The sequence below is a fragment of the Tympanuchus pallidicinctus genome, unplaced genomic scaffold (genome assembly GCF_026119805.1).
Source record: "Tympanuchus pallidicinctus isolate F22 unplaced genomic scaffold, pur_lepc_1.0 scaffold3, whole genome shotgun sequence".
NCBI classification, from domain to species: Eukaryota; Metazoa; Chordata; class Aves; order Galliformes; family Phasianidae; genus Tympanuchus; species Tympanuchus pallidicinctus.
This window is the reverse complement of record NW_026294747.1, coordinates 65,293,303-65,312,753: the sequence shown is the minus strand read 5'-3', so window position 1 is coordinate 65,312,753 and position 19,451 is coordinate 65,293,303. Positions and strand designations below refer to the sequence as shown.

The following is a 19,451-nucleotide window of genomic DNA, read 5'->3' as shown; positions in this document are numbered from 1 at the left end:
CTTGAAATCTGAGCAGGCAAGGACCATCTTTGAACGGTTCTTGTGCTTCTTAGAACCACTGCATGGAAGAAAGTGCTTTTGTTCTGAAACGTTTGTACGTGGCATTGAACAGCAATGCTCTTTGGGACCTGCCTACAGAACAATGACTTTGGGAAGGTGGGGCCATTCCAGCATTCTACTTGAGATCAGGGGACCACAGCACAAAGCTGGCTCAAGCGAGCAGTGCTGGTGGAGCTGGGAATTACCAGTACTGCTGGAGGTCTAATGATGGCACGTGCTGGAAATGTTCAAAGGCTGCAGACTGTACGTAATCTGAAGTAAAGGTGCTTGTGGATATTTTCTGCACCAGCATCACTGGAATGTCTGCGTGTGTTGGATCAAAGCCCAGCTGCACAGCCCAGTGCCTTGGCTGCCCACCCAGCAGTGCTTTGGGCAGCTGAAATTGGGAAATTGCAGAAAGTGTGAGTGGGGGACTGGATGCTTGCACTTGCAAGCGGTTTTAGCAAATAAGAATGAAGTTGGTGTTTGCTTCATTACAACCTTATTTAAAGAAGAGACAAGTATTAATGTAACTTTAATTGTTGGCATTATTTGAAAGGTAACTATATAACACTTTCATGTATAAATCTGGAGAGAACAGTAGGGCCATTGCTTAAGCTGTGGTTTAGGAGGAAAATATAATATAATATAATACAATATAATATAATATAAGAATCTCCTACTAAGTTTTCATTGAATCGTAGAATCACAGAATGGCCTGGGTTGAAAAGGACCTGAAAGATCATCTGGTTTCAACCCTCCTGCCATGGGCAGGGTCACCAACCCCAGACCAGGCTGCCCAGAGCCGCATCCAGCCTGGCTTTTAATGCCTCCAGGGATGGGGCATTTTGGTGATAACTTTTAAAAGAAGTTTAATACTGCTAGTCCCAGTCTGAACTCACTGGCTTTTAAAGTTTTGACTCCACTCTCTTAGTAGTTGTATCATTTCAGCAGGTCTCAGTTTTTCCAAAAAACATCTTTGGGATGTAAACTCGTTGGGATGGCATCTAACAGAAGATTTGGGTTTCTTTGGCACAAATCGCTTGCTAATAAATCAAAGAACCAGGGCAAGAATTAATCTTGCATTTTTACCAGCCAGACGCTTTTCTAGATGGTGTACTTTGGTGCTGTTTTGTCTGAGAAAGGGGAGTAATAGCATGAATTTGGAGATTGTCTGAAGCATCTCAATCTTAGTGTTGTGCTAGAGCTTGACCATCTGAATCTTGCGGAAGACTTGGGATGTGAGTTGACAGTGACCTCTTAAAATGTGTGATAGTGTTATGGAAAGATACAGAAACTGAAGGTTCCCAGCTTTGGGCACTCTGAGTGTTCTTTTTTTTTTTTCTTTCTTTTTAATGAAGGTTCATTAGAACCAACTTAATTTGCCCCAAGGTGGAGTCAGTCTGTGTGACCTCACTTCTGTCTCCTATGTGCTCTCCAGATATTGCTGTTAGCTTTTGCTGTGCTAACAGCAGGCGTGATGTTGCTGTGTGGGAGCACTTGGTGCATCTGCCTGCAGGGTTTCATTGTGGTTTCGGTATTCCTGTTGAGTTAGCGTGCTCCTGTGGTGCATTTCCTAATGCTTGTTTTACTCAGTACCTCCCTGTGTCAGTAGGGTGCCTTAATACCTCTGGCACCTTTCTATTTAACCACTTTCTAGAAAGTTAGTGCATGCTGTGTGCACTACAGTCTTATTTGTAGTGCTTGGTATTTTTTTCCATACGGTTTCTTCAGTTTCAGTGCAGATGAGGGGTGGATGTGGATCATCATTCCTGCTCATGGATGATGTGGCAGAACGATCGGTGATTTCTGAAGGCAGCTTTGAGAGCTGAGCTGAATCAGGGGAGCAGGTGAGCTTGTGAGCAGGGCAGAGGCAGACTGGCTGTTGAGAGATTGCAAGAAATACGGGTTACTTTCAGAAGTCCCACCTCAAAGGCTGGGGTTTGCATGCAAGTAGGGCAGCACCAGGTAACAAAATGCTGAGTGTGAATTACAGAGCTGCAGGAAGAGGCGTTGCTTTCTGTTGCAGACTGAGAGGCTTATTCACTTCTAGAAATTGAAGCTGATAAATTATAACTAAGTGAAGCCTAAATAGGTGTTACACTGAATGTGGTATTACACTGGCTTTCACCTGGAGGGCTTTGCAAACTTCCTCCGGGTAGATTGCACTGAACAGTAACAGACTTGCTCTTTGCCTACCTGTATTTTTGTTTGTTGCTGCTTTTTTGCGTACAAATTCCATTGACGTGAAGCCCTTTTATTCCTGGCTGTTGTGGAGAGGAGCCTCTGAGCACGGAGCTGTCAGTGGATGTTAAGGTGTCAGTGTGTAAATGCTGTCTGTTCAGCTCACGATCATCAGGCGATTGCAGCTGGTACTTTGTGCTCTTTGGACCAAAGAGCAATGCCATGGATGTAGAGATACTCGTTCATCAGAGATTCTCACGTGGCACATTCACATAACGGAACGAAACAGGTCTGGTTTTGCTGAGTTTTTTAAGCCTTCTATGGAAGTAAAAGGCTTTAAGGTTTTTGTTTGGCAGCACGTGTGGTTTTTGTTCTGTTTTGAATAGCAGCTACCTCTTCATAACCGTGTTTTTTCCTAGTAACTGTGGAAATCCTTCTGCTGCTGTCTGGTGTGCTAAGTTAAGAGCAAAGATTTATGTCGCTGTTCGCTCTCTTTGCAGGTAAAGAAGGCCTTTTTCGCCTTGGTGGCAAATGGTGTGAGAGCAGCTCCACTGTGGGAGAGTAAAAAACAGAGTTTTGTAGGTAAGTTGTTCTAACATAATTGAGATGTATTTGAATTTTCAGTGTGCTGCACTCTGCACTGTTGTGGGAGGTGCTCTGGGTTTAGCCATGGTCTGACATCCTAAGCGATGCTGCTGGGTTTCTTTGTTTTCTCTTGTGAGGCACGAAATGTTGTTAGCTTGCATAGCTCTGCTGTTCTTTGACAATCACAGTGACTCTTTGAGGTCTTGAGCTTCTGAAATTTGTTATCTAGTGCATGCTTTTCCCTGTGCACTTAAAAATAACCGTAATAATCACAAAAAAAGAACTGTGAAAATAAGAACTATGGAAAGAAAAATATAACACCAATGTGCGTGTGGTTCTCTGCGTGTTCTCAGTAAGGTGCACTGTGAAATCACTGAGTGCCAGAACTAACTTGGAATGCCATGGATATTATATCCCACAGTGGAAGAAATAGATTTTCTTTTGTGAGACTGAAAGAAGAGGAGAAGCACATAGGTTGTGGCTTTGAATGTTAATTCACAGTTGTATATTTTTCTTGTGAAGTTTTGTATCAATGTGAACATTTACATACGTAGCAAATAGGCAGTGTGTTGTGCAGATTTATTGTTAATTACATTATAGAGCATGACTGTAAATTGAAAAAATAACTGAACCTTTATGTTTGAAGTGTATGTCTGAAGAACTTTCTTTCTGTATCACTTTTTGTAGGAATGTTAACAATTACAGATTTCATTAACATACTGCATAGATACTATAAATCTCCAATGGTGAGTATGATGTTAAGCCTCTATCAGTTGTCATACAGTATAGAAAGTGAAATATCAAACTGCTTGAAGGATGGACTGTAGTTATTTTAAGTGTCTGGAAGCTTAGGCGTGTCATGAGTACACTCAGAATTTTTTTGAGAGAAAATGCTTTGCTCAAGGAAGTAGAATGGTGTATGGATACATCTATTCAATTCCTGGCTATAACCATTTAACCATTAAGGTCCTATAAGCTTGGGCAGGTAAAATAATTTTCTGCTTCTGTTAGACATGTGTAAACATGAGGAATTTCCTTAATGAGCACTGCCATTTATTGTGTTTTGTGTGGTGCTTCAGCATGAGAGCCTTGGGGTTGGGTACAAGCTCCATTTGGAATTGCAGCTATTGTCTAGCGCTCTTGGAATGAAGGACCTGCAATAACCTATTTATTAAAAACTAGGCAGAGTATAAATGTATGAAGGTGAAATACTTGATTATTGATCACTGTATGTGTTTTTGTCCAGACTGTTTCAAAACACATGAATTAACATTAATCAGAACTCTATGTAAATGGACATTATCAAACAATATTGTATTCAGGGCTGGAGAGTGCTTGAAATTGTAAGAACAAGTTAGTTGTATTTAAAAATCAAATATGTGGCTACACAGTAGCTGGTGTGTTTTTATTAATTTATACATTTATAAATAAATCAGCGTTGTCTCATAACTGATAGAGTTATTCTGAGAGGAATATGTGGAGCTGAGCACAAAGCTGGCTTGTGGAGCCATGGGGGAATTAAGAGGTAACTCAAATCTTGAAGTGGTGCTTTAGAAAGAATGAGTTAAACTAGTTGAACAAACGCAGAGGTTTTAGTTGCGTGGCTGAGTTACACAATCAGTTGAAGATCTCTTGACTTCAATTAACTGTAATTTAAAAAATTCCCATTGGCAGTCAGTTGATGAGGTTCTCTTGCTTACATGTTCATACAAACATTTACATCCCTTTCTTGTTCCTGTCAATGCCAATTCCCCACTGAATTAAAATATACGTACTGTGTTTTAGTAGCTAAAGAATTGGCAGTTGGATGGAACAGGCTTCTGATGTATGTGGATGTGGCTGGATGTGACTCTGGGCAGCCTGATCTACTGGATGGCAACCCTGCACATAGCAGCAGGGTTAAAACTAGATGATCATAATGGTCCTTTTCAACCCAGGCCATTCTGTGATATCAGGCTTCTCAAAGTTAGGTGATCATGTCTGTTCTTCATATTTACGGTGATATATCTTGTCACATAACCAGTGCTCCTGTGCAGTTTCACTTATGGTCTAGCAGTTGCCATTCCTGTTTGTGCTATCTAACATGCTGTTGTGCAGAAGTCCATAGAAGAGGTGGTGCTAAACACAGCCTCTGGGCTGGGGAAGGGTGAATAACTGAGAAGTGGCAACATCTGACCGAAGGGTGACTGATGCAGTCTCCTGTAGAAGAAGAAAAAGAAATAGTAGATGTTCGGTTGGGGGATGCTCTAGTTCTACTAAGTGCAATTGTGCTGAAAATTCAGTTTTTAAGTATTTTAATCACTCCTAAACACACCACACCCCTCACAGTGTGAAGCATATTACTCTTCATGAGCTAGATAATATTCTTGAATGATTGATCAGGAAAGTTCAGGTACGTTCATCCATACGGTGTCATCACAGAGCTGAACTTGGCTTCATCTTCTCAGCAGCTGAGGAGTTCTCCTGTTCTTCTCATCACTTTGGTAAACTGAACTGTGCTCCACAAGCTTAGCTGGCTTCTTTTTAAATCTTTTTTTTTGTTTTTTAAATACCCTGAAAGAAGTCTTTACTACTCATCTGGACATCTTTTATACCACCCAGAAAGAGTACATTGAGTAGCCCAATTATAGTATGGTAATTTAACATTCTCTTACACTCTTTGGAGGGTGTCAGTTCCAGTGTGATTCAAAAATGGTCTCCATTAGCTCACAGAAGAGTGGAGTAGGTTTTGTGGAGGCTCCTACCCTTCACCTTCACACTCTTCAGCTCCATCAGGCCTTACAGAGGTACAGGCAGAGAGGAGCAGTGTAGAAGGCAACAGGCTGCTTTGGCCTATGCTATGGCAAGCACAACTCTTACCTGTTGGGAGTGGCTGGCTTGCAGCTTGGTACCTGAAGAGAAAAGCAGCTTCTGCATCTTGAGCCCTTTCAGAGAACCATGAGCAGTGTGGAAGGAGCTAAACCAAGTGCGTTTTTGTTTGTAGTTCAACAAATGTAAAATTAATCACTTTCTAGCATTAAGAGGTGATCAGGATAAGCTCTTGTTCAGGTGTGTGAGGGATTATCAGAGACTTTCCTCTGGGTGATTATTTCAAGGTGAGTCTAGAAGAGATCTGGGCTATAGCTTGGGCAAGTGAAACATCTCTCCTGTCCCCTGAGATGTGGTCCTATGTGGTATTCTGCACCGAGCAGGATTGCACACTTTTGTCTCAGTATTGCCAAGAAATATTATTCTGGTCTGGGCAATTAGTTGGATTCTTGTTAAATTGCCTGCAATGAAAAATAAGGGAATAATTCAGAGATAAATAATATTGTTAATTATTTTGGCTTTAAAATTAATACCTTCCATCTGTTGTAGGTTCAGATCTATGAATTGGAGGAGCACAAAATAGAAACCTGGAGGGGTAAGTTCATTTACTGCTCAGTTGCTAGTTAAAAGTCTATCATTAATGTTAAGTACAGTGGATTTTTAATTAATCATAACATATTTTTCTCCACATACTTTTTAATAGAAGCAGGAATAATAAAAGCTTATCTGCTTCTTCCTGGGGCTCATTTTTTTTTCTACCTGAAACAGTACATGAACTAGAATGATTATGCTATATATTGCTTCACTACTTTTCCCTGTTCAGTACCATCTCGATATTTTCTTAAAAAGAAATGGAATCACAGCAGGGGGTGTACTGGCCTCAGAGTGATGTCTGTACCTGGAATGGGAATGTAACTGAACCTGGGTGCAGAGTGAATAGATGGCTGTAGGTATTGAGTGAAGTGAGAGTTGAGCAGCAAGCCGTGCCTGAGAGAGCTGCACAGTATGGTTACAACACTCATAGCATGTGGGGGAGGTGAGCAGAAATGCTGAATGCAGCCAGGAATCTTTGTGAGGAAACGGACTGCATGCTGTGTTGTAACATAGATCAGCCCTCTGCACAAACCAGTCCGCTCAGAAGAGATTAGCAAATGGTTTGCTGTGGTTGCAGTGACCCCTGGTGGTAATCAGCTTAATCCTGTTGGAATTTCAGCCTCTCTTTGTTGTTGGCATAGATGAACATGCACAGGTGGTAGGGTATCTATAGTCATTGTCTCCTCTGTTCGTTTAATTTTGTGCTAAGGAATTCATGAAGTGCTTTTATGAAACTGCTGCTGCTTTCCCACAGAAATGGTAATGGTTTGCTTTTCTATGCACAGAACTTTATTTACAAGAGACGTTTAAACCTTTAGTGAACATCTCCCCAGATGCAAGGTAGGATTTGCCTTTCCATTTTGCTTAACTTGAAAGAAACTAACTCCATTTCAGCACTGAATTTGAGTCGTCTTTCGCACAGAGAAACAGCTTCTATTGTAAACTAGAGCAGGAGAGTGAACTTCTGATTCTTGCTTTTAGTTTCTGGAATGGGATTGCTTATACCATTTAAAGTAAGCTGTAGTGATTATCTCCAAGTAATTGCATGTAATATCCTCAGTGGTATTGTTACTGTTAAGCCATGAACAGGTTATTCAGTTTTGTCATAAGGAATATGTCTGAATGCTTGCATGGAATATCCTAGAAAACATAATTTGAAAGGCCTTAACTTCTGTAACATTTAAAGGTAATGCCGTTAACTGTGTCCTTTCCATGGGTTTGTAAACCTGTACGTGCATCACTTGATGTTACTCTTTCTTGGTAACCATTTATTTTAAAATATGCTTTTCTCCTCAGCCTTTTTGATGCTGTATATTCATTGATCAAAAACAAAATCCACAGATTGCCAGTTATAGATCCCGTCAGTGGAAATGCACTTTATATACTTACCCATAAAAGAATCCTCAAGTTCCTCCAGCTTTTTGTAAGTACTTCTGTTTTGCTTTAACTGATATTTTCCCTCTACCCACTCACCTCCAGCCCAGGTAGACCTCTCCAATGTTAAGCAACATGTTCAGAAACTTCATGGTAATCTTCCATGTTTGGGCACTCTGTTGTTTCTTCGTGCATCTTTTCTGCTAACAGAGAAGCTCAGGTGATACACTGTAGCCTAGACATTACCTTTATGTGGTTTTAATCATCTGAAGGCAAAGAAGCAAACACCAAACAAAAAACACCAGGGATATGTCTTGGCTTTTTGAGTATCTTGGTATCGTCTTCTGGGTGATCTCAGCTGCAGGAGCTGTTTTGATTACATGAGTAGAATAATGTCTCATCTCCTAGAGCCAAGCTTAACACAAGTTACTGTACTGTATGTTGGTCACAGGAATGGACAGGAGGTAAAGCAGTCAAAAGAGTGTCAAAATAAGCATGCAGCATCTCACATCTTTGCCTTCTCTTTTCAGATCAATGGGGGTGACATAGTTTAGGATCCAAAGATTTTAGTGATGGGCCATTACAAAAACTGACAAGCAAAACAGCTTAGATGTGTAGTCTCGATTTAAATCTTGTTGGAACAGTACTAATGCTTCTAGATCTAAGCTTGTTTTGGCTTTAGCTAAATCTAGTAACAGATTATCATAATGATCTGTAACAATTGTTTGGAGTCTCAAGATGGATGAGTGAATATGTTTCCTAATTACGTATGGAAAACTCAGTAACTGTGGTGTGTCATGCAGAAGACTGCATTGTGTAAATACATTCATCTGCCCTTCCTAGATGTCAGAAATGCCAAAGCCTGCCTTTATGAAGAAGAATCTGGATGAACTTGGAATAGGAACTTACCACAACATTGCCTTCATACATCCAGACACTCCTATCATTAAAGCCTTGAATATATTTGTAGAGAGAAGGATATCGGCTTTACCTGTTGTGGATGAGTCAGGTGTGTGTTGATTCTGCTGTACACAAGTGTGGTAAGATAAATGCTGTTGAAGCCTGGATTGATTTTATATATATATATATATATAATATTGTGTGTATATATGTAATTTATATATATATGATTAGAATACGTAGAATGATTATGCAAGATAGAGGCTGATAGACGTGGAAGATTCATCATGGGTGGCCAGTTTTGATTTGTTGTTTTTTTTTGTTTGGTTTTCTATCTTTTATTCTTGATCTCTCTGTGTCATTACAAAATAACAAATGAAAACAGGACACAAGAAAACTTTCTTTCTATTGCAAGGACTTTATTAATACATATTTTTCTTTCTAGGAAAAGTTGTAGATATTTATTCCAAATTTGATGTAATAGTAAGTATGCCTTTTAAATTCTATTGTGTTTTTTATGTAGTGAGCAATTGGAAATTAATGTGCTAATATATAAGTTTTTATTGTACTTAATAAAATAGATGCAATGTATGTCGAGTGGTAGTTCCAGCACAGTCCAGGAGAGGGAGTTCGAGCCTGCAGATAGAAAGGTTGAAGAAGACTTACCGTTTGTTTTCCACTTGGATCTCTAGTAGATATACTTAGTAGTAGGATCTACTTAATGGGTAGAGTTCAGACTAGCCAAAATATTGTCCTCACCTGGCCTTTGAAAATCAAAACAAATGGTTTGTTCTTCTAGTATATTCTGAAATCTATAGAACATCATCTTTCCTTTTTTCCTTGTGGCAGAAGCAGGATGAGTGACATCAAGCCAGATATTAGATAACGAAGTAAGGAGACTTTCATGGGCCTAATGTATAGTCACAAAACATTATTATCAATTAATCCAGTCTTTCTATGATGTGTAATTTAGTTGCACCTTTGACTGTTTCTAAAAACTGCAACTGAAGAGCATCTGCTTTGTTTGATATGTGACTTGGAACAGACTCAATGTACCCCTGAAATGTGTGTCTACTTGGTGCCAAGATATTTGCTTTGTTGAGTACTTTATCACTAAGTAGTGAGCAGTGTGCCTTGTTTTTCAGAACCTTGCTGCTGAAAAAACCTATAATAACCTAGATATCACGGTGACACAAGCCCTACAGCACCGTTCTCAGTATTTTGAAGGTGTTGTAAAGTGTAGTATGCTGGAAACACTGGAGACCATTGTTGATAGGATAGTGAAGGCTGAGGTGAGTTTGCCACTGTTTTTTTTATTTCCCCTCCCTGTAAAAGTTGTGTGACCAAACTAATAAATAGGACAAATTTATCCTTCTGGAATTACTTTGGTTACCTGAAGAATATATGTTTTGTTCATGTTTACATATGTAGGGATCAGTTTGATTTCTTGACTTACATATACTTAAAAGAATACAAACTGTGAAACAAAGCCAGGGAATAAAGTCTTACAGAGAACTTGTTCACCAATTGTCTTGTAAATGACTCAGTGCTTTTTTCCTGTTCTTCTTGTGTGGTTTATCCTCTGATTTTAGTTCTGGGAACCTTCTTACACATAGATATGAATGACTCCTTCAACTTTACAACATTTTTTTTTCATCTTTGGGGGCATAACTGTACATTTGCTTAATATGAGCAGAATTCCCATGTTGTAAAAAAAAAAAAAAAACCCTCAGAACTTCCATTAGGCGATTTTGACACAGTTTCCTGCATCAGCTTGAGCTTCTTCCTGAAACTCAGTGATTTTAGCATTGCTGATGCACAGATTCCAAATGTGGCTGATCTAATTAATGTCTTCAGAAGCTTTAGACATTTGGGTTTTCAGAACAACTCCTACCCTTTGGCTCAGTCTAAACATAGTGAGGCTATGCAAAAATGAGTCAGTCAAAGCCACAAGGGAGGCACTAATTGATGCTATTTTTAGCTGCCAGACAAAATGTTTGATCTCACTGGATGTGAAACAACTACACTGTCCATTCTTCTTGAATTCATTACACTGAGAGAAGAAAGAGTGTGTGTGTGTGTGTGCACTGAAAATATCACCAACATAGATTTGGCAGAAAGAAAATGCAAAACATATTCTCCCACTTTCCCCCTCTTGCAGTGTTTCCTCAGTGTCAGCTGAGTGTGACTCTGCAGATACATTTGAGATCCTCTTTTTTTTCTTTTTGCTTTATCTGACTGGCGGCGAAGTTGTTGACCTCCACAATAAACTCACATCTGTATGAAGTCAAGACACTGCAGCTTTCTTGCTGTCACTTCTGTGAAAAGATGAGAAATATTTTTCACTTTCTTCACAATTGCATTTGATTAGTTAGACTTGAAGCCCAAATTCATTTTGGGTAAGAAGTAAAGCAGTACCAAGGTCTCTACTTGTGACAGACGTCCTCCCGAGGATGACCTCTTTATGAGGTGGCTCAGCTATGACCCTTTGGTTGCACAGCTCCCACCTTGAGCTGGGTTGCAGTGCTGAGATGAGGGCACTCTCCCATTCTGTAGTATTTTCAAGGCATAGATCTTGGCTTGTCTGCCATTTCAGGTATGATTTTATTGCCGTCAGGCAGCTGTGTGCCTTTAGCTCTTACTTCACATCAGGAAAATCTCTCAAAATGTTTTCCCTGCTCGCAGGTTCATCGTTTGGTGGTAGTGAATGAAGCAGATAGCATTGTGGGTATCATCTCCCTTTCTGACATTCTACAGGCTTTGGTACTCACGCCAGCAGGTATGGATGTTGCATTCTGATGTTTGCCGTAAGTCATTCAGTAGTGCATACAGCTTGCTGGTCTTAGCTGGTATGATAACAAATACGTTGCTGATTTAAAAGTTTTGTAAGTTTGATTATACTCTTCAAATAAGTGTTTCACTTCTCTGCAAGTAATAGCTAACAAAGTGCTTAATTGTCAGTATTTGTCACTTTTTGCTGTGTTAGAGATGTCACACCAGAGTGAATTATTCCAGTAGAACTCTGTATCACTAAACTTGATCAGGTTCCCTTTAACCTATCAGCACATTTAATTTTTTCTGCTACTTTTACTTGGATTGTTTTGTTGCTTTTTACTTTTGCCCAAGTTACTGATCTGCTCCGTGTTCTTAACTGGAACTTCACTTTGGTTGTGTAAATGACTTCAGTGTCACAACGACTAAAGCAAAGTCCTCCTCTGGCTTTGTGAGAAAGACAGACAGAAAATGTCTGAAGGTCACAGTTTTGCCTTCAAAATACCAGGTTGAGGAAACAGAGCTGAGCATATCCTTGAGGGGAGTTACAAGGGGGTTTCCCACTCCCGTACTCATGTGCTTTTGGTGCTTAGCATGTGGCAGCTTCTCATGAGATCCCTCTGTGAGCTGCTTTATCCCATTGATATGATGGGAAACTTGGCCAGCAAAAAAGCTGTGGATTCATCAGGTGTCACAAAAGAGCCTAGCCCTAGAGAGCAGGAGGTAGCACAACACACAGGCAGAGCTGTGCTGCCAGTGATGTGGGGTGGCAAAGCAAAGATGTCTGCAACGTAGGTCTAGTTTGTGGAGTTCAGAATGTGATTCACCTCTTACAGTGGATGTGTGAGGACGACCAGGTAAATCATGCCCTGTAAATGCCCTTTTCCTGTTACTGACCAGAAAGAAAAATGTGTTGACTGACAGGAATTGAGACTGGTGTGCAGGAGGGGGAGGGGGGTAGAAGGAGAAATCACTTGTGACATGAAAAGTGGGTGAATGTAATGGATTTTTCAGTGTTTGTGATGACGTATTACAAACAGTTGTTGGCAAGAGCTTCTGCTCACTGGAGCTGGGTGTCGAAGCCAGCTCACCTTAGGGGTCACTCATTGCCCAGCGTGTAGGTAGTGCTTGAGAGGAGGCGCAGCACTACATGGTTCTGCTGAACAGCTCTTTTGGATTCTTACTGTAAGCAGAATCTGCCCCTGAGCCAGAAAAATCACTCAGTGCAGTGTAGTTAAACTGAATTCCTACCTGGTGGTTTTTTTTCCCCAAGTATGACCTCACTTTTTAAGAGCACTATGATGATTAAACTTGGCTCCCTGAGCAGATGGACAGGCTTGCAGCATGGCGTTTTTGGGGAGCAGTACTTCAAAGGCAGTTGTGACTTGGAGAATTACCCTGCCAATGAAGTTAGAGGCAGGCCTCCAGGCCTTCTTCAACCTGTGTTAGCATTCAGCAGTCCTGAAGCGTGCTCCTTATGGATGGAGTCCAGTCCTATGGTTCTGGTAACGTGGTCAGACAGTACTTGCAGCGTTCAGAACGAGCGGTGCCGTTCGTGAGGCAGCTGCTGTATGCATTAGGAAATCACACGTGCTTTCCTCTTCTGTTAACAGGTGCCAAACAAAAGGAGAATGAAAGTGAATGACTGCTGTGAATGTATAAACGTTTGTAGGAGAACTTGAACAAAGTTTCTGGGTCAAGTTTGTCTCGAGAACAGTGACTGCAATAGAACAGAGCAGGATGGTTGAGAATGTGTTTTGGGACTTAGTGATGGATGATGAGTCTATTCCCCCCCAGTGATGTCGCAAAAAAACAAAGCAGCATGACAAAAGCTTATGTTACAATGTAGGCTTGTATTTCAAAACGTCTTCAGAACATTTGCTGGAAGACTTCACACGATGTCCTTCATTAAAATGCACTGTATTCTGAAACTTTTTCATTTTGTATTTGACAGAAGTCACTGGTCAGCAATGGATATATGTGACATAAGGCAAGTGTATGGCATATTCATATCATAGTGCCTTATGTCAAAATACAGCAATATGTCATCACTGTTGCCCATCACTGTCAAAGGAAGTATTGTGTTAAATGAGACACTGTATTTGAATGTGAAAGTCTTTAAACCTAAACCAAATCAGTTTCAGTTCTCATTAGACTTGTCATAAAAGCTGTAATTTGAATATCAGTAGACTTCTTTAAAACTTTAATGACAGTTTTGTGTTAAATGTTGCATTCTGAACCGAGTTGTAAAACGAGACTGATTTTAAAAACAGCTTTATTTATTTTTACTTTCATGACAATTTTTTACACATCTTTGGTGGATAGCTAAAATTTCACCATATCCATTAATAAACTGTTGATTGTTATACAAACCAGTGGCAGATTTTCTCATTATTTACAACGTTGGAGTTGTAGGGCTGTTGGTCAGTCCACGTCAGTGGAGTTGGAGATCCCAGCAGTGCTCCGTGCTGTGCTGTGCAGGCACCGTGTGGGAAGGGACGTGCCAGAGAACCAGACTTTCCACTGTGGTGAAGATGTAAAATGATGTCTGTACGACTAAAATGCAACTCTGTATTGTATGTGATTTGTACAGAAGCCGAGGAACGAGGAAGGCCGTGGGGTTTTGCTGATGTAAATGTACTGTAACATTTGATGATGAGATTTTTATAATTGTAGATGGAAGAAATTAAACCCTCCAACATCCGTTTGGTGTTAGCGGCTCTCGCCACGTTTTTCTGCACGTATGATGTATGTGTGTTGTGGGTGATGTAAGCTCCACACAGATGTTCCCATTTTCCTTCAGCTTATGAGGCAGCTTGTGCTGATGGCATGGTGCAGGTAGTGCTGCTTCTGGCAGTGCTGTGTTTCCAATGGCACTAGGCTGACCCTTTATTTTTCCATGTATAAACACTGAAGCAAAAGGTGAACAATTTGCAGTTTGCTGACAACATGTGAGGTTTTTAAGAGCAATGGAAAGCCCTTTCTTCAGACCTCACTTCCTGCAGGAGATTTTGGAACAAAATGTGTGAAAGTTTTCTTCCTGCTGATGTTTTTCACGTGTAAAAACGTTCTTGTACACAGGGACAAACTATTCTCTCACACTCTCATTGCAAGCCGTTGTCTTGTCCAGCATCTTTTCTGACTAATGACCTTCCAGCTGTGCTCCCTGTGCTTCTGAGAGGCACAAAACTGAGAAAGCAGCCACCTGGTGGGGCCAGCTGCTCACTGCTGCTGTTACAGACCAGCAGCTCAGCTTGCTTGTCTTTGCTGGGGAAAGGAGCGACAGAAACCAGAAATAGCAGCTCTTGTGCTTCGTGAGCTGTGTGGAAAGGGATCATTGGTGGTAGATTGAAATTTCATGTGGTCATCACTACCTGTAAATGCCATCCAAGCTGCACAGGTGTGACTTCTTGAAAGCCTGCTTGCTGTTCCAGCACCAGAATTACAGCCAGCTTTAGAAGATATGGGATGGAATTGCCTAAGTGCAGCACTCTATCTCACTCTGCCTAGCACGAGTCTGCAGGAACAACATTTTCAGTCCTACATTAGGGTAGTTCTGGAAAAAATGAAGGGTTGAGCCACTGATAGATGCTTTTTTCTTACATTATATTTAGCACAAAGTCTTTTGGCCATATTCCATCCAGACAGCTTTGTGCCTGTCTGCATAAATTAGCATGCAGAATGAATTTGCAGTTTTCAAACAGCCGTGCACAGAGTCCCTGTTTTAACATTATTACAAGTGCCATGCATGTGTTATGGACACTGAGCTAGCAGAATCATGGAAAGCTGGTATCCTCAGTGATGCAAAACTGTATTCAGAGGATTTCTACCCTTGCTTTCTGAAATTCAGTTCTGAATATTAATTTAAGAGTGACAAAAGTCATCAAAAAGGCATTTTCCCTTACCATGCCCCTTGTCCTGGCACAAGTACCTGTTACACAAACTAAACCAACCATGTCATTTTAATGAAGATCGGTTTACTACAGAGCTGGGAAACTGCTTGTATCAGCTTAACGAAGGCATAGAAGTAAATGGGGGTAGAGAAAGGAGGGATGATTGGGCAGCAGTGCAGCATGTACCACGCTGTGTTGCCAGAGCACCTAAAGCTTTCATGTAGGACACTTCCCTTTCACGTAGCTCGCTAGGGAAAACCAGACAGCAGATGGTGCCTATGGAGCTGAGACCACAGAATTCCCTTTCTTTACACAGATGCGGTGATGCTGCAGGTGGAGGTCTCAGGGAGTTCCTCTTACAGCTCTGATAGACTATTCCATAGCATAGATTGTCATTCCCAGGTATGGTGAGGTGCTGAAGAAGTGGATTCCATTCAGCCAGCCGGATGGGAAAGCCTATGTGATTGATTCCTGTGCTGCCCCATGTGTTTCCTTGCCAGCAAGAGATGTCTGCAAAAGATAATTATTCTAAAGTACTTCTTGGTCTTGCGAGGGATCAGACGATGTTTGCTACTGACCTGCTGTGGATGTGTTTAAGCATAAGGAAATGTCTTTGTAGAACTATGTTTGCCATTATTTTTTCAATTAAGCTCAGCCCCTCAGTATTTTGCACTATCTAGAGATGCTGTGAGCTCATTACTTCAGAAAATTGTCCTTTGCTGACATTGATCATTTGGCTGATAAAAACACTTTCATGTTGTTTTACTTCTGGACTCCTTTCAGTTAAAAGGTCTGAGGTCTGTAAGCCTTGCAGACTGTATTTGCTGTTTACTAGCAACTGAATTGCAACTGTCGAGTCTGAGGCCTATTCATCTCCGGTCCTACAGAATATTGCTCTGCTGGGAATGTTTGGGTAACGCAGGAACAACCAACATTGCTTTCCAAGGCTCGAGTTCTTGTCCTCCCAGCAGGCGAGGAATCTGACTGAAGCAGTTCCAAAACTGCTTTGAGAACAAACTTTGCCATCTTTCAATTGAGCTCAGGGTAAGCTGGAGTCATTCAGTTTCGGTCCAAGCAGAGGTGAAACCATGCGTGCCTAATCCTGCTGAACAGCAGGCTCTCCATGCTCAGCTCTCAGGAGCAGCCAGTTTGCTTCAAAATCTTCACACCTTATGTGCTCCCACATTAAATGTTTACTAGGGGTAACCTCCAGGAGAAAACGTTGTTCTGAATAGTTTTATAGTACCCTTGTATCCACATCACGTGCATTATGCAAAAAAAAAAAATGTTCTGCAGACAATGCTTTTTGCTCGTAACTCCAGGTCCAAATTTAAAGGCAGTTTTGAGTGTTACTTTATTGGCACTCATGATGATTGCATTGATTCCCACTGAGGTGCATGCAGAGAGGTGACAGGTACACATACAGCAAGCTGATCCCTGGGGTGTCCCTGCCAGCAGTGAATGGCAGAAGCCCATAACATCAATAGTCTCAGTGATGGGAGTTGCAGGTACCATTTAATGCAGAATTATTTCTTTTTAATGTTTTTTCTACTATTATTCTGTCAGCATTTCTATACAAATGTTGGAGAATTTGATCTCTATCAAAATCCATGAGGGGCCAGGAACAAGTGCAGGATGGAACTGAGTGTACTTCCTAACTTCAGTGGGCAGCAAAGCGTATGGCATACATGTAGGAGCACACCCAGTGCTAACATTGGGTGCAGTTCCAATAACTCCTCGGGAAGCTGCTGATTTGCCAGAGGATTGAGCAGGTAATTAAATTGGTAATTGCTGTTATAGGAACTGAATGTACAAGTCAGATGTGTTTTGCATTTGGAACCTGAGTAGCACTGTGTTCGTGGGTTTGTATGTGCTGGATTGCCATAAAAACACTTAACTGCTGGGTTATGTTTCCTAGAGGAAATTCATCGCAGCTTTTTCTCCATCACAGCAAAGCAGACACAGGCAACAAAAGACAGACGCTTTCCAGTTTCTCAGCCTCAACATCTGTTCCTGATCTCACTGCATATACATGCTCTATTTGTGCCGGCACTTTTTGTTTTGGAACCTAGACCATGCCTGATGTGTTGCATTTGTTGACCATGTCTGTTGGTAACATGTTTACAATAAAATGAATATAACTTATCAACGATTGTATTCTTTGTATAACCAGTACAACCATTTAATTTGAAGGAGCATCTGGTACAGAACTGGCTTGGAACACACCCTGAGCATAGGTGCCTGGTGTCAGTAACTCATTCCAGTGTTCTGTGAACTCCTTTGTAGTTCGCAGGACAACCTGCAAACACTCTAGGAACGAAGATGCTGGAGTAGTGCTAGGGAAGGGCAAAGGAAAAGCCCTACTGCTAATGCTGCTGCTCCAGCCTCCTGCAGGGAAGACACAACCTGAGCAGTACAGGAAGCATTTCAGCTTATCTCCCAGTAGGAGAAATGCAACAATACCTCCTCAGATCCAGAACATCTCTGCTTTAGCTACTGATTGAGCAGCAGCATCCCAGATTGCTCCCAAAGGCCAGTTGGTGATAGCACCAAGTCTCGGTGCATGGAGAAAGGACAGAGCTGGTCTGAGAGTTTCTCATTTGCCCATTTCAAGTGGCCCAGACAAGACAGAGTTTTTCCTGATGGCATAGGGAATAGCCACTTCCTTCCAAAGAACCAGTGGAAGAAAAGAAAGGTGTAGGTTTTTCCTAATTTTAAAACATGCCAGGAGGGATGAGCCGTGGGCTCCTGCCCCACTCGCTGAGCAAGCATGGACACTATCCTAGGATGGAACATCTCCATTGCAGTTAGAAGCAATAAGTAAAGCAGCTGGTTGGGAGCAGAAAATCTGCAGTAGTGAGCTCTCCTCATAGACAGTGAACAAGTGGAAGTTAACAGGAATGAGACGAATACACGAAGGTCCAAAAAGTGAGATAAGAGAACAGAATAAGGGGAAAGGCCTAATCAACAGAAGTAGGGTGTCAAGGAAGAAGCAAAAACAATCAGAGAAATAAAAAAAATAAAAATTGGTGCTTGCCAGAATACCTGAATACTACAGACAAGTAATATGAAAGGATAATGAAGTTGAAAGTGCAGCTACCATGAACTTCATGTATGTTTCCTGACCCATTTACGTTGTTGCAGCTCTTCCCTCAGCCTTTCCAGTCCGCTGGCTTGGTAGATGGCACAAACATTGGGCAGTGCCACAGTTTACAGAGCGAAGATGCAAAGATGACAGCAAAGCTGCAGAGAGATTCAGTGGATGCTACTGCACCACAACATATCACACCATGCCAGAGGGAATCCTGTGACCTGCCCTGGGCAGAACTGTCCCTCCACACCTCCCAGAGAGCTCAGAACAACCTGTCTGCACGCAAAGATAGGATTTCTACGTGCTATTTTCCTTCCTCAGCCTGACCATTCTCCCTAAAGGGAATACTCTAGGGTGATGAAAAAGCAAGTGGTAACCTATTCTGTGATGCGTGGAAATGGAACAGGTTGGCTGTATAATCAGGGAACGATATCCAACCCCACGGCTCAAAGTACCCTGACCAACTACCATTCTCTCCAATGCTTATGTGACGTTTCCCAGGTCACCAGTACTTAGCCATGGAGATCCTGCAATCCATAGGATTACAGGCCAGGTTGGATGGGGCTGTGGGCAGCCTGATCTAATGGCTGAATTAGCAATTGGCAACACCGCCCACAGCAGGGCATCGCAGCTGGGTGATCTCACAGGTGCCTTCCAACCCAAGGGATTCTGTGATTCTATGAGACGGGCTCAAGTTGCACCTGGAGAGGTTCAGGTTGAACGTTAGGAAAAACTTCTTCACGGGGAGGGCAGTCAAGCAGTGGTACAGGCTACCCAGAGAGCTGAAATCCTCATCCCGCCGCCCCGAGAGGTGCGCCGAGCCCCTCAAGACCGCGCAGCGCTCCGCACCCCGCGCCGCTCCCAACCGCCCTCTGAAAGAGCACTACTACGCACGCGCGGTTTTCAAGCCCCGTCTAGCCAATCCCCTCCCGCGCTGCTCCCTAGCCCCGCCCCCTCCCTTTGAACGCCGATCTCAGCCAACCCCCGCAGCCTAACCGCGCTGAGCGGCCCAATCGGCGGCCGGCGCCGCGGAGGGACGGGGCGGAGGGGGCAGGCATGACGCAGCGAGTTTTTCCTCGCGGCGCTTGGCGCCGGCTCTCGGCGCGGCGGCGGCGAGGTCGCCGCTCTGGCCTGTGACGCGTGACGCACAGGTACGTGAGGGGCCGGCGAGCCCGGCGGTCACGTGGGGCGGGCGCTGCCGCCGCTGTTGC

General features: G+C 42.3%; 1 protein-coding gene across 5 annotated transcripts in view; it reads left to right on the top strand.

Annotated features, from left to right (window-relative positions):
* Window positions 1–13,960, top strand: part of PRKAG2 (protein kinase AMP-activated non-catalytic subunit gamma 2) — a 183,138-nt gene extending 169,178 nt beyond the window's left edge. For all 5 annotated transcript variants that reach the window (XM_052693169.1, XM_052693166.1, XM_052693168.1 and 2 more), the window contains 10 exons: window positions 2,724–2,805; window positions 3,496–3,554; window positions 6,166–6,211; window positions 6,996–7,050; window positions 7,507–7,633; window positions 8,428–8,593; window positions 8,930–8,967; window positions 9,630–9,776; window positions 11,170–11,263; window positions 12,870–13,960. In XM_052693169.1, coding sequence (XP_052549129.1) covers window positions 2,724–2,805; window positions 3,496–3,554; window positions 6,166–6,211; window positions 6,996–7,050; window positions 7,507–7,633; window positions 8,428–8,593; window positions 8,930–8,967; window positions 9,630–9,776; window positions 11,170–11,263; window positions 12,870–12,901 — 846 coding nt within the window. In that variant the 3' untranslated portion in view covers window positions 12,902–13,960. The remainder of the gene's footprint in view (window positions 1–2,723; window positions 2,806–3,495; window positions 3,555–6,165; window positions 6,212–6,995; window positions 7,051–7,506; window positions 7,634–8,427; window positions 8,594–8,929; window positions 8,968–9,629; window positions 9,777–11,169; window positions 11,264–12,869) is intronic.
* The last annotated feature ends 5,491 nt before the right edge of the window (window positions 13,961–19,451 follow it).